Source organism: Oncorhynchus gorbuscha, linkage group LG23 (genome assembly GCF_021184085.1).
Source record: "Oncorhynchus gorbuscha isolate QuinsamMale2020 ecotype Even-year linkage group LG23, OgorEven_v1.0, whole genome shotgun sequence".
NCBI classification, from domain to species: domain Eukaryota; kingdom Metazoa; phylum Chordata; class Actinopteri; order Salmoniformes; family Salmonidae; genus Oncorhynchus; species Oncorhynchus gorbuscha.
This window is the reverse complement of record NC_060195.1, coordinates 35,639,766-35,655,015: the sequence shown is the minus strand read 5'-3', so window position 1 is coordinate 35,655,015 and position 15,250 is coordinate 35,639,766. Positions and strand designations below refer to the sequence as shown.

The following is a 15,250-nucleotide window of genomic DNA, read 5'->3' as shown; positions in this document are numbered from 1 at the left end:
TGTGTGTGTGTGTGTTAAAAACTCCAACCACCCAAGCCATAGACCGTTCTCTCTGCACGACAAGAGGTACTAGTGCATCAAGTCTGACACCAACAGGCTCCTGAACAGCTTCTATCCCCAAGCCATAATACTGCTTAATAGCTAACAAAATGGCTACAAGGACTATCTGAGGTGACCTTTGCATTTTATTCTTATTTCTGCACTTCCTCAATGAACACTCACAGGACCCTACACACTATGCACACTGATACTCCAACACACACACACACACACACACATTTTCTCACTCACACATAATATGCACATACATTTATACTGACTCTACACACCCGTACACCCACTCACAAACAATCATCATTCAAGCTGCTGCTACTCTGTTTATCATATATCCTGATGCCTAGTCACCTTACCCTATACATATCTATCTCTATCGATCCAGTATCCCTGCAAATTGTAAATATAGTAGGGGAGAGCAAGGTAAGTTGTCACACGGGTAAGTTGTCAAACTGTTCATACCTCCAACACTAGAGGCGCTATCTCAAAAATCAAATAGCTAATTTGTGCGACTGCATGTTCTATGTTTAACTTCCTGTTCACGTGTGGTCAAGGTCACTCTAATCTGAGGTGAGCACAAGTTTCTTTTTCCCCCTTCAAAAGTAAAAAAATGGCACTTTACATTTTATTCAATAAAACTTTGTTAGGTATGAATGTTCAAAATTATAATCTTGCACTGAGTAGAGGAGACAATAACGTGTCTTTTGATACTTTAGCTGCAGTCCTATGTTGAGCTAACCTTGAGATTTAGCCAACATTAGCACACATGTCAGTTTGGGGCAAGTTGTCTCAATGACCTTGGGGCAAGTCTTCACATGTGACAACTTGCCCCAGTATACATAGACACATAGAACATGCTCCAAAAATTGTGATATCAGCTCTGATAATAGTATTAAATGTTACTGTAAATTGATTATTATATATTCGTATAGTTTAGAGCAGCAGACGTATCCCTGGACTACACAAGACAGGCTCTGGCGTGTGTGTCTACTAACACACTACATGCCTACTGTATGAGACAGTATACACACACACACACACACACACACACACACACACACACACACACACACACACACACACACACACACACACACACACACACACACACACACACACACACACACACACACACACACACACACACACACACACACACACACACACACTACTTCATACAGTGTCATGAATTTAGTGTGGTGTTATGAAGTGAATTGTGGCAACAAGGATAGTAGACAGGAAGGTGGGCGTAGTAAGCCTGTAATGCATATGTAATTGCAATGAGGAAATGTGTTTTGGAAGGAAGGAAGGATAGAAGGGAAGGAAGGAAGGGAAGGAAGGAAGGAAAGATGTGTAGAAATTATAAAAGAAAGACAGAGAATGGCAGCACACCACCTGGCATAATGTTAAAGGCAGTGAGGCAGGTGAAGTTGCAGAACAATCAATCAGGAGTACAGTGAAGGATTTTGACATAAATTACCGTACTCTGACTCGGTATTGTCAAAAGGTTGCCAGAGAGGAAGATGAAAGTCAGACAGCCATGCCAACAACAGTGGTTGGCTATACAAAGCCACGGCAGGTTTTTTCACCTGATTTGGAGATGCAGCTTGTTCAGTATGTTACTAGGTCAGCTGACATTTATTTTGGTATGTCGCCAAGTGAGGTCAGAACTCTTGCCTACCTGTTTGCTTTGGCACACCAGCTTAAGTTCACTGCAATGTGGGCAGAAAAAGAAAAGGCCAGCTCGGAGTGGTTTACAGGATTCTTAAAGTGGCACCCAACGATGTCACTGAGAAAGCCAGAGGCAACTAGCCTTGCCAGGGCAAGTCGCTTCAACAGAGAAAATGTTAACTCTTTCCTTCGACAATGTAGCAGAAGTGCTACAGAGATATCAATTTGGACCAGGAGACATATGGAATGTCGATGAAACTGGGTGACCATAAACCTGACAAAGTGGTGGGCAGACGTGGATTCAAACAAGTAGGGTCACTGACATCCGCTGAAAGGGGAACCCTTGTCACACTGGCCTGTGCTTTCTCAGCTACAGGGAATAGTATACCTCCATATTTTATATTCCCCCGTGTCAACTTCCTCAATCATTTCCTGATCAATGGGCCACCTGGCAGCAAACGAAGGGCAAATCCCTCTGGGTGGATGAAAGATGAGCACTTTGTTGACTTCCTGAAACATTCTGTCGAGCATACAAAGTGTTTACTCCTTTTGGACAACCAAGACTCCCTTCTGTCCTTTGATGGACTCAAATATGCCAAAGAAAATGGCATAATTATGCTGTCATTATGCTGCCATCCCATTGCTCTGATCGGCTTCATCCCTTAGACAGGTCTGTCTACGGGCCGCTAAAGAGGCACATCAACACCGCGTGTGATGCCTGGATGAGAAACAATCCCGGGAGGACAATGTCAATTTATGACATTCCTGGGATTGTGACAATCGCCTATCCTCTGGCTGCAACCCCCTTGAACATTCAGTCTGGCTTTAGGGTGGCTGGGGTACAACCTTACAACAGGGATGTATTTCTGGAAACCGAGTTTGCGCCATCCTACGTTACAGATCGCCCCATTTAGAACCCAACCCTACCAGGCCCCAGCACCAATCCTGCCCTGCCCTGCCCTGCCAGGCCCCAGAACCAACCCTGCCCTGCCAGGCCCCAGCAACATTCCAGTCCTGCCAGGCCCCAGCACTATTCCAGCCCTACCAGGCCCCAGCACCAACCACCAGGCCCCAGCATCATTTCAGCCCTGCCAGGCCGCAGCACAAACCTGCCAGGCCTCAGCACCATTCCAGCCCTGCCTAGCATGAGCTCAGACACAGACCTGCCCAGTTCTTATGCTAGCACCAGCTCACCCTTGCCCAACAGCTGACAACACACTACCAACTCCAGAGGACATCCGGCCAAATCCAAAAGCTGGCCCCCGGAAACCAGCTTGCAAAGGAAGAAAACGGCGCCAAACAATTCTGACACACCAGTGAAGCAGGCACTAGAAAGGGAAAAGAATAAGGCACAATCTAGCAAAAAGCTGTTTCCAAAGAAAGGGAAGCAAGGGGGGAGTCAAAGTCTGGATCTGCAAAGAACAAGAAGGCAGCTAAAAAAAGAGAAATGGTAGAAGAGTCATCATCAGATGAAGAGGATTGCTTCGGCCTCGTCTGTGTGAAGCCATTTTCAAATCCTTCCAAAGGAGACTTGAGTGAAGTGCGTGAGAGGCAACAAATGGGCCCATGATGCTTGCACCTCAGGCCAGGCAATTTATGTGTGCCAGAACTGTGACTCTGAAGATGAGTCTGATTAGTCAGATACGGATGTAAGTCGTATAGGCTGTTACAAAACTGTGTGTTAGTGTGTTTAAACACCACATCTGTTTTGTTAAGACTTTAAACACTTAAGCAAGTTATCTGCAGCATTACATTACATTCCGATTCCAACAATAACCGTGGATCTATGTGCACGCCAGAGAATGTTCGGTCTACAACTCCGGTGCTGAAATAAGATATGAAGATGTAATGAATACAACATATGTGCCCAATACTTCATTCTTTCATTTGGTATGACATTACAATTCCGGTGCTGAAATAAGATATGAAGATGTAATGAATACAACATATGTGCCCAAGACTTCATTCTTTCATTTGGTATGACATTTATACCATTGGGATGTATTGTGCCCAGTAAATGTTAGACAGCGTGAAAAGTGTGACATCATACCTCACTCTCCCCTACTGGAACTGACCCTGTATATCAAATGAAATGAAATGAAATCAAATTGTATTTGTCACATGCGCCGAATACAACACCTTACAGTGAAATGCTTACTCATGAGCCCCTAACCGACAGTGCAGTTTCAAAAAATATGGATAAGAATAAGAGGGGGGGGGGGGGTGCAAATAGGCTGGGTAAAAGCCTCTTGGACTTAGACTTGGCACTCCGGTACAAGCGGTAGCTGAGAGAACAGTCTATGACTAGTGTGGCTGGAGTCTTTGACAATTTTTAGGGCCTTCCTCTGACACCGCCTGGTATAGAGGTCCTGGATGGCAGGAAGCTTGGCCCCAGTGATGTACTGGGCTGTTCGCACTACCCTCTGTAGTGCCTTGCGGTCGGAGGCCGAGCAGTTGCCATACCAGGCAGTGATGCAACCAGTCAGGATGCTCTCGATGGTGCAGCTGTAGAACCTTTTGAGGATCTGAGGACCCATGCCCAATCTTTTCAGTCTCCTGAGGGGGAATAGGTTTTGTCGTTTCCGCTTCACGACTGTCATGGTGTGCTTGGACTATGTTAGTTTGTTGGTGATGTGGACACCAGGGAACTTGAAGCTCTCAACCTGCTCCACTGCAGCCCCGTTGATGAGAATGGGGCCTATTTTTCCTGTAGTCCACAATCATCTCCTTTGTCTTGATCACGTTGAGGGAGAGGTTGTTGTCCTGGCACCACACGGCTAGGTCTCGGACCTCTTCCCAATAAGCTGTATATAGTGTGCTTACTTACTTAATCGTGTTCTTCTCATTTCTTAATTTGATATCTCCTGTGTTTTATACCTTGTTATTTTTACTTCTACATTGTTATTGATTACTCTATTGTTTGGTTAGATCTTGCAAGAAAGACATTTCACTGTACTTGTGCATGTGACATTAAAACTTGAAATGTGTGTGTGTGTGTGTGTTAGGCTAAAATGGGGTATACTATTACCGACAAACTACAAGCGTAACCTAACCACTAGCAGGCATGTTCATGCCTTCAGAGAGACATTATAAACAATCAAATATATCAAGTTTCACATCAAAGCATCCTCAGTGAGCACTGCAGAAAGCTGCCTATTCAGCGTCAGAATGTCTGTTGACATTTATTCACAAATCCTCTTTCACTTAATAAATTAATTATGTTATTACGCTAAGTTAATGCCATTTATGTTTTTTCTTGTCTTGACTTGGGTCACTGAGAACATAGATTACAAAATAATACAGCGAAATGATTCTACAAAATCCCCCAAATTAATGCATCAACAAATTGGGGGCATGGTGGTCATCAAATCATAAAAACTAAAGCTCTTCTTATTCTCTGCATATTCTTATTTTCTACATATTTTTATTTTTGTTGATGAGATAGGCATTGTTATTTGATTGTAAAATAGTTGCCAGAAAACCGATCTTGATCAAAAGGAGTGGAGATGCCGGGGATTGAACCCGGGGCCTCATACATGCAAAGCATGCGCTCTACCACTGAGCTACATCCCCTACTGAGACCAACATATGAATTCACCCTATACATACTGAGATATCAAATTTGGTCAAAAATAAAGTTGATCGTGTAGGAGTGTGAAACTACTTGCAACTTTCTGTTGTGCGGAACCTTTGTTCATTCCATGTCTTGCTGCTAAACACGATTATTACACTGTATCTGGCATGTACATCTCACGGCGCTCTGTTAAATGTAAATCTACTACCAATGTAAATCTACTACCACCATGCGGTACGTGGAGGTATTTCCTCGGATTCTCGGCTTCCGGTCTTTGAGGAAGCGTTAGCATAGTCGTCTCGTCTCTGGCATTAGATGCAACACCATGGCCGACAAAGCACAGATACAAGAGGCGATTAAAACACAAGGAGAAGTCGTGCGGAAACTAAAGGCAGAAAAAGCAAGCAAAGAACAGGTCAGTATTCAACGCCTAGCACGACGATGTTCCAAAATGTTGTACGTACAGCGGGACTGTGATGGGATGAACAAAGACGCGTGCTACATATGTCATAAACGAAGCTAGTGTTAGCTGGCTACTCATGCCAAAATACGGGCCTTGCCGGTTCAGTCTGTTAACTATCTAGTCAGTTCAATTAGAAGTGGAATTTAATGGCTATTACAAAGTAAAGCATGAATGCTATTTTTCTTCTGCACGTAAGTTAATAATAGTGCTTCAAATTATACAGCTAGTTATCAATCCAAACTGATGCAATCCCCTTAGGATAGTTGTCATGTGCATGGGCTGGTCATTCATTGTGTAAATTCATGGTTCCTTTTAATGGCTGAATGTTGAGCTTCTCCGACCGTCTCTCCCCACCTTTAACTAACTACACAGGTGAGGATAGAGATGATCTGTATGCGTTTTCATTTACTTGGTTGGTTTGATTCTTGGCTGTGACAGGTTGGTTTGATTGACCCCTGCCTCATGTTTTGTCCTCCATGTTGTGATGATGCGTCATGCCCGACCGTCTCCCTAGTGATAGGGTTGCTCACCACTTTTCTCCTGTTCTTCCTGCTCGATGCCAACAACCCTGCTGGGGTCATACCTTCATCTCCGTCCGTCATCTACTTCCTCACACGTCACCATTTGGAATCCAAACACTCCCGACTGGATATTCCTTGATAACACTGCGTTTGGATTGGATAACCCTGCCGTCACCTGGCATTCACGGACTGTGGTTATTGGACAACATGGCTTGGTGGACTTTGCCATTGGACTGTATTGCTGCTCTGATGCTGCACTCCTGAACGGCCATATTGGTTGTTTTTGTTTTTTGTTTGATTTTGTTTTGCTTTCCCCTGCTGGTATGATTAACCTGGGTATGGCGTCCCTGCGTCTTTATGCGGGGTTGGTGGGCTGTCGGTCTGGATTTTGTGCCCGCTCTCTACGCACCCTCTCTGGGATGACGGTGTCTCAGGTAGGACCCTGACTCTGGGGTGGGGGAGGATCTGTTCCAAGGTTCTGAGGAACATTGAACTGTGTTTGTGTCTTTCTTTCCTAGATTGATGAGGAAGTGGCCAAACTGCTAGAGCTGAAGGTTCAGCTTGGAGGAGATGAAGGCAGACACCAATTCACGCTCAAGACCGCAAAGGTAAATACTGCCACCATGGAGAGTGCACCTCACAGGCAGCGGGTGATCATGAAGAGAACTTGCTGCATAATATGTTTACTTCTAGTCTTTTATTGAAAATCCAAATTAGCAGGTGATGTCTTGTTTATGCACTCCTTCTCTCCCTCAACCTCTCTCAGGGAACCAGGGACTATAACCCTAAGCAGATGGCCATCAGAGAGAAAGTCTTCAACACCATCATCGGCTGTTTTAAACGCCACGGAGCCGAGAACATCGACACACCCGTCTTTGAGCTGAAGGTGTGTGGGAGGCACAGAGAGAGAGAGAGAGAGAGAGAGAGACACACACACTGTTGACAATGAATAGAATGTTGTAAACTAGCCGGTGGATTTGTAATAAATCGGGATTTTGTGCTTATGTTGACAATTTGTAGGAAACGTTGACAGGAAAGTATGGCGAAGATTCTAAGCTCATCTACGACCTGAAGGACCAAGGAGGAGAGCTGCTGTCCCTTAGATACGATCTCACTGTATCCTTGTATTAGTCCTGATGCGTACATTGCTAAGTGGGCTAGCCTGCAAGCTGGTCAGGTAATTCCCTGTGTTTTTCATGGTCATGCCTCGAAAGCAAACCAACTGGTGGATTTTAACAAGGTTAGGAGCCAATCGGGTGTTTACTAGTCCTTGACCCCACCCCGTCCCAGGTGCCTTTCGCCCGTTACCTGGCCATGAACAAGGTCACCAACATCAAGCGCTACCACATTGCCAAGGTCTATCGCCGTGACAACCCCGCCATGACCCGCGGCCGCTACAGGGAGTTCTATCAGTGTGTAAGCGTCAGAGCGAACCCTGGTTTGACCGTTCATATCAGCCATAACACTGGAATCATTTTTGCTTTCTGCTACATCCAGATGTTTGTGGATACGCATGACCCATTTTCTTGCTAAGTGTGTGTTTCTCCGCCTCCCAGGATTTTGACATTGCAGGCCAGTACGACCCCATGATCCCAGACGCTGAGTGCCTGAAGATTGTCCACGAGATCCTGAGTGAGCTGGAGCTGGGTGACTTCCGCATCAAGGTAGGTCAGAGACACACAGCACCCGTGGTAAAACATCCTGTGACGCGATATGAGGCAAGGAATACATGGAAGGTCTGTATGTATGGCCAGACTCGTCCTAACTCCCCTCCCCCGCCGTAATATCCTCTCTGTGCAGGTGAACGACAGACGTATTCTAGATGGGATGTTTGCAGTGTGTGGAGTTCCGGATGACAAGTTCCGCACCATCTGCTCCACAGTGGACAAACTGGACAAGGTAAACCCACTGCACCCAAACCTTATGTGGTTAAGGAAATGGAATGCTAAACTTTAAACATGAACAATGGTTTAATATGCAAACCAAGTAAATAAAGGATTTTTTTCTCTCCACCTTTTCTATGCTGCTCCCTGCTTTTCTCTCCCACCTTTGTGTTCTCTCTTCACCCCACACCCCAGATGTCTTGGGAGGATGTGAGGAGTGAAATGGTGAAGGAGAAGGGTCTGTCTGAGGAAGCAGCCGATCAGATCGGACAGTATGTCAGCTTGCAGGGTGAGGACAGGTCACACACACAGAGACTGACCTTTGACCTTTCCCCTGGTCTGACCCTGTTTGTGATTGGTGTGTGTTCCAGGGGGGATGGACCTAGCTGAGCGCCTGCTGCAGGATGCTAAGATGTCACAGAGCAAGCAGGCGTGTGCCGGCCTCACAGACATGAAGCAGCTCTTCAGCTACCTGCAGCTCTTCCAGGTTACAGACAAGGTGAGCGGTCAGAGGTGAAAGGTGAGGGGTCAGAGGTGACAGGTTATCTGGTGACCAAGGTGATATGACAGGTAATGCGTCTATAGAAATCTGTCCATCAACAGCCTACTCCGTAGAGGCATTTAGTTCTCAATGGACAGTAATTGTTTTATTGGGGGTTAGATAGATAATGTCATGATATGATCAGCTGAAATAAGTCTGAGGATGCAGTCCTTTTTTCCAAATCCCTCGCCTCGTGTTCCTTCCTACTGTCTCCTTTTAATCTGTCCTTTCCCTCCCTTTTCTCTTCCCCCTCTCCCAGGTGGTGTTTGACCTGAGTCTGGCCCGTGGGTTGGACTACTACACAGGTGTGATTTATGAGGCCATTCTGACCCAGACCGGCCCGGTCCCAGTGGCGGCAGCCCAGAACGGGGCGGGCGAGAAGGCTGAGGAAGGTGTGAGCGTGGGTAGCGTGGCGGGCGGTGGGCGCTACGACGGCCTGGTGGGCATGTTCGACCCCAAGGGCAGGAAGGTGCCGTGTGTGGGGGTCAGCATCGGCATCGAGAGGGTCTTCTCCATCATGGAGCAGAAGGCTGAGGTAAGGAAGGGGGATGGGGTATTGTCAACGGCCAGCTCTCCCCACAGGCTGGTCTGTTCATGAATGTGTCAGAGAGAAACTCTGTGTGGCTGACTGGTGTGTTGGGGTCTGGCTCCCCCAGGCATCGGCGGAGAAGGTGCGAACCACAGAGACTCAAGTCATGGTGGCCTCGGCACAGAAAAACCTTCTGGAGGAGAGACTCCGACTGACCGCTGAACTGTGGAACGCTGGGATCAAGGTGTGTGTGTGTGTGTTCGATTTCAGATGGTGCGTGTGTAGAGTTGATTTCCACTGGTGAAACGGCTGAGTGTGAGCTGTGGCTATTCATAAGAGGAACCTTTATATAACTGTGTTTGTTGTCAGGCAGAGGTGATGTATAAGAAGAACCCCAAGCTGCTGAGCCAGCTGCAGCACTGTGAGGACTCTGGGATCCCCCTGGTGGCGATCCTGGGGGAGCAGGAGCTCAAGGACGGGGTGGTGAAGCTCCGAACGGTCCACAGCCGAGAGGAGGTGAGATTCTCATACACACACAGCATCTCTGTCAGTTAAACACACACACACTCTTGAATAAAACACCACGTTTTTGTTTTTTTCTCAGATTGACGTGTCCAGAGCCAAACTAGTGGAGGAGATCAAGAGAAGGACCTCGGACGACTAAGTCGTGGTTTTGCCTGACAACACCCCGCCTCATCATCCGATTGGCTCAAGAAGTTGTTTACCACAGGTCTCATCGCTGACCACACAAAGCCCTCAACATGCCCACCAAGATATCACGTCTCAACTGCAGAAGATTTCCCAATAGTTTCATTTGTCCAGGCTTTGCATATTAGTGGTCTCAAAAGGCAGTGGTTTCATGCCGACTACCCAGACACCTGCGTACCCTCAAGGACGAGGAGCTTTGATAATGTACATAAGACAATAGTATGACATGGGTAACATTTCAATAGTCACTGTATTAGTCTTAGCCCTAAAGGTTAATCTGCCTATATAGGAAACATTAAAATGCCTGTCTTATCAGCATACCAATAAAGGGATATATACCTCCACCTTAAGAGATTGATTTACAACCGGTGTATTCAACAGCAGGTTACAATTGAATGTGGTCTGTCGTGTTTTAGAAAACCTACTTGAATAACTAAAACGAGAAACTGTCAAATTACAATAGTAAAACCATTGGCCTGCAATAAATGCTACACGGTCCACGAGTGTTGGATATTTCCAAAACAATATAGGACATGTACCCCTTGTGAATTCTTCCTGTGTTTTATACTAAAAGGGAATGCTGTTAAGTGGTTTGCAGCATCCTGAAAAGATGCCGTATGTAAATGTAAATGCTTACTAAATGTACATTTGTTCAGCTGAACTATCGAGCTGTTGAGTGTTCATTGTTGACGGATGTAACCCTAGTCTGTTGCTGCCTCCAGGATGCTCCCAACCACCACCAGCATTCCCTAATACTACAAGGGTTACACCCAGTCCTTGTGAAAAGACCTCAAATGTACATTTATGGAATCCATGTGGGATATTTCAGATGTATAATTACCTACCACCCTGAACTCCATATTAGACAGCCAAACTGACATTTATTACAAATATTTTTATTCAAATTTAGAAAACAGGCAAAAGTAAAATCACGCATCTACTCACGATTTACTACATTTAAAAGAGTGCAAGACAAGTATTTTCACAATTAAAACAAAACAGTACAGTAGCCACTCTGTCCCTCACAGGGGTGTGTCCAGCCCCGGTAGCTGAAGCACAGGAACCCGTCAGGTTCCATGTGGCGGTACTGCAGGTCGTTGAGGAGCTTACCCTGCCCGTACACCTCACACACACCCTGGAGCAGAGCTGCTGCGTACACAGGAGGCACCTTAGACATCCTCCTGGGGGAAACAGGAGCTGTGTGCACCATGGGAGCGCCCCCACCCCCAGCAGAACGCAGGGGAGATCGGGGGCTGTCGAGGAAGCGGCAGGGAGAGGGGGGGGGGTCTGGAAGGCTTGTCGTGCTTGGGCCTGCCACTTCACAATGATGGCCAGTCTGAAGCACTTCTTAACGGCTGCAGAAATACGGAGGGTACGGGATGATTGACGGAGAGATGCCAGCATTTCAAATGTAAACGAGATGATAACAGAAAGCGGTGTATACTCTGATCATTGGAGATTGGTTCTAAAAATCATGGTTCTAGTTCAATTTAAGAGTTTTGAACGAAGAGCGGTTTGGGAGCCTAATGGGCCTGCCGGCTCACCGAGAAAAAAAAAACAATGTCATCACTATTTGATGAGACATGTGCGTCTTGCAATAGACTAGCCAAAACACCAGCCAATTAGCTGCTTTTGGAAACAGGCCTCGGAGAAAAAAAAGTTTCTAACATTTTGCGCCCTTCATAATATAAACAGAGACACTTTAGGTGACATAAGTAAGTTAAGGATGTTGAAGTGTATGTGCACTTGTTATCGGTGGAAAAAAAAACTGTCACGCGCAAAAGGCATTGCACACCATTGTCCAGTGTGCGTGCATCATATTACGCGAATGCCAGCAAAACCAGTGAACTGCATCAGAAACACGTGGATGTTATGTCAAACGACAATGCTTAAAAACAATAACGGTATAAGTAATTTTAGTTTACCTGGCTTGAGCGGTCCTCCATCATCCCAACTCTCGAAAAAGTACCGTTAGCCTTCAATTGCAGATTCCCATTTCCTATTGATTAGTGAAGTACAACAGAGATATACCGTGCCATCAGGTAAAAAGCGATTACATCGCTGATGTTGTCGGGGGAGGGGGCAAAAGGTTGTAAAGTTGCTCACGTTTGAAGGCCAGGGCGACTGACAATACATTTGTAGTGTCGGAAAGGACATTTGCAGCAAGACAAATGTTGAAAATCTTCCGGAGAAGAAACCTCAAGTATTTTAACTGCACCGGGTCCCAGAGAGGCAGTCCTATGTGAATTTCTAACAGGTGTATCCTTCAGCCTGCGTTATTTCAGAGCTGTATCATTTTAATCTTTGAATGAAAAAATTTATAAAGGGAAACAGGATTCTACAAGGATGACGGTGGTCCCCTATTTGGAGGGATGCAACTACACTTTTCTCTCACAAGATGTCAGCATCTCACCAGGTCTGTTGTAAGTAGGCTTCTAGTCATCATCATCAAACTCTCAATAGGATCTTGAGCTTCTCAGCACATCCTCAAACACATAGTCTGTGCGCTGCCAGTGTTTCTGGGTTGTGTGTAACAGTATTGTATCCATCCCTCAACCAGGGCTGAAACCAGGGACCCTCTACACAAATCGACAACAGTCACCCATGAAGCATTGGTACCTATCGCTCCACAGAAGTCATGGTCTTTGCAAAGCAAGGGGAACAATTACTCCAAGGTCTCAGAGCAAGTGACACTAACTAGCTAGCCATTTCACACCGGTTACACTCACCACCCCCCTTTGACCATCTCTATAGCAACCCCAGCTGCTGGGCAGAGCCCAACTGAGTGAACCAGGTCACGGCACCAATATAACAGCATTGCTTCCGTCCCTCGACCCAGGGTCCCTCCGCACACACCGCCCCTGCAGAGCAAGGGAAACAACTACTCCAAGGTCTCAGAGCGAGTGACGCTAACTAGCTAGCTATTTCACACCAGTTGCATGTGCGCAATGGTGTTTCCCCCCCCCCCCCCCACAGTTGTGTTAGTACTCACCTGTATGGCATGTAATGGGGTTACCTGAAGTGAGGGTGTATGGGATTTTGTAGTGTATATGCTGGTGGATGTGGTTTGATGGGGACACAGGGTTCGAATTGCTTGACTGTTTGGTGATGGTTTTGCTTTGTAGTGTGACGTAGCCAGGCATCACTACAGATGTCTCTGTGTCTGAGTCTGTCATTAAAGGAGTGTGTCATTCCCACTGCTAGCCATTCTCCCTCACATCTGCATATCAAGGTCTGCTATCTCTCTCTCTCTGTGTGTGTAACACATACATCCTGTAAAACATGTTTTAAAGACCAACCGTGTGTGAGGGTGGTTGGGTCGGTGGGTGGTCTGTGTTGTGGTGCTGGTGTGTGTGTGTTACCGTTGGTAATTAGATGTGTTCATTTGAGTCTGAGGGGAATAAGAATTGGCTTTGAACTTGCTTGCTCTGTGATCCACTGTGTGATAGCAGGGGCTGTCTGTCTGGGTCCAAAACAACACAGTGGGGGTGGTGGATAAACCGTGGTTGGAGAATTGACTACTGTGGAGTAGTTTGGCCATGTCTTTGCAGGGGTGCACTGCACCTTCGGATGACTTTTATGGATTTCTGATAATGGCTTTCGGAGCAGCTTGTTAATTTCCCTCTGCCCCAAGGAGAGATGGAAAGTTGGAGAGAAAGAGAGGGACACACTGTTTCCTCTTAGACTGTTCCCAGTAGAGTGCTTTATCTGAAGTGTCTCTATGAAACAAAGTGAATTACTGTATCTAGACTGGCCAGATAAGAGCCCTGCTTCAAGCTAATGAGATTTACATCAAGGTCCTGAACATTTTTATTGACCATGGCTTCTGGACTTGATGCTGAGGTGGATATAGATGAATGGGTTTCCCCCCGTGTGCTTGTTTGAAGGTTTCCTCCCCTTCTCTCTACACCATCCTGTGCGTGTCTGTGTGCCTTTCCATGATTGGGTGAGTGACTGTGCAATATAAAGTGTTGACGTGTGCGGTAAACGAACACACACCCCCATTACACACAACAGCACAGGGCCACTGAGTGGTTACACGGCACTGTGTCACGCGTAAATGTGTTTATTAGTCTACACAAAACCAACTAGATTATTTAGTGCTGCAAGTTGTTACATCATTGGAGGCATAACTGCTGCCTGCCATATTGGCCCTGGTTAGGAGACAGATACGGTACATGACAGTAGCAGGGAGCCACAGGGGACAGTCTTCCCATTGAAAATCCGTTTTATTACTGTGAAGTTGTGAGCAACTGTGTTGGTGAAGAAATATAATGTCTTCGTAATTGAAAAAGTATTTCAAACTGAGTTGGCTTCTGCTATTTTATGCTGCTGCCTTTGGGTAATTTTCAGCTTTTGTATCTCTTAATTTTAAAAACTACGAGGCACATTTGAAGTAGAGGTGAAAGTTCCAGAATATCTACTCCTGTCAGAGTCAAATTAGTCTCTGAGACTGTGTCACTCTGTTGCTAAGAAGTGTCAGCTGCATAGCGACAGCAGATTCTGAGCCGTAGGGCCTTGGGATGCTCTCTCTCTCACACAACACACACACACACACACACACACACACACACACACACACACACACACACACACACACACACACACACACACACACACACACACACACACACACACACACACACACACACACACACACACACACACACACACACACACACACACACACACACACACAGCTGTGTCCCCGCCTCTCTCACCTAAACATCAGGGACAGGGAGTGATCTCTTTCCCCAGTCTAACCTGAGGGCGTGCCCTGGGCAGCGTCAATCTGTTTCCTTTCACCCTGCATCTGCCGTTACACAACTCCCAACAAGTCTTAAAGACTTTGAAACAGACTTTAATAATCTGAGTGTGTGAGTTTTGACATCAGCATCGTACACTGTGTAGAAAACTTTAGCAACACCTACTCTTTCCATGACATAAACTGCCCAGGTGAATCCAGCTGAAAGCTATGATCCCTTATTGAGGTCACTTGTTAAATCCACTTCAATCAGTGTAGATGAAGGGGAGGAGACCGTATAAAGAAGGGTTTTTAAACCTTGAGACAGTTGAGACATGGATGTGTGTGCCATTCAGAGGGTGAACGAGCAAGAAAAAATATTGAAGTGCATTAAACGGGGTATGGTCTTAGGAGCCCGGCACACCAGTTTGTCAAGAGCTGCAACGCGGCTGGGTATTTTCACGCTCAACAGTTTCCCGACCATCAAGAATGGTCTACCATCCCAAAGGACATCCAGCCAACTTGACACAACTGTGGGAAGCATTGGAATCAACATGGGTCA

General features: G+C 46.1%; 1 protein-coding gene, 1 long non-coding RNA gene and 1 other non-coding gene across 4 annotated transcripts; 2 read left to right on the top strand and 1 right to left on the bottom strand.

The window, feature by feature from the left end:
- Nucleotides 1-5,226: 5,226 nt before the first annotated feature.
- On the bottom strand, nt 5,227-5,298 carry trnaa-ugc. Its single transcript has one exon. It is a non-coding gene; the product is annotated as a tRNA-Ala (tRNA).
- Nucleotides 5,299-5,557: 259 nt separating this feature from the next.
- Nucleotides 5,558-10,288, top strand: LOC124010857 (histidine--tRNA ligase). Of its 2 annotated transcripts, XM_046323587.1 has the most exons (14): nt 5,579-5,714; nt 6,277-6,717; nt 6,802-6,891; nt 7,050-7,169; nt 7,304-7,399; nt 7,574-7,699; nt 7,840-7,947; nt 8,084-8,182; nt 8,362-8,455; nt 8,538-8,665; nt 8,967-9,242; nt 9,364-9,480; nt 9,606-9,752; nt 9,841-10,288. In XM_046323587.1, the coding sequence occupies exons 2-14, from the start codon at nt 6,319-6,321 to the stop codon at nt 9,898-9,900; spliced, it is 1,860 nt and encodes a 619-aa protein (XP_046179543.1). In that variant the 5' UTR covers nt 5,579-5,714; nt 6,277-6,318; the 3' UTR covers nt 9,901-10,288. The 2 variants fall into 2 exon arrangements, with proteins under 2 accessions (XP_046179544.1, XP_046179543.1); XM_046323588.1 differs by lacking the exon at nt 6,277-6,717 and having other exon boundaries at nt 5,558-5,714.
- Nucleotides 10,289-11,740: 1,452 nt separating this feature from the next.
- Nucleotides 11,741-13,577, top strand: LOC124011656. Its single transcript, XR_006834607.1, has 2 exons — nt 11,741-12,367; nt 12,505-13,577. It is a non-coding gene; the product is annotated as an uncharacterized LOC124011656 (long non-coding RNA).
- The last annotated feature ends 1,673 nt before the right edge of the window (nt 13,578-15,250 follow it).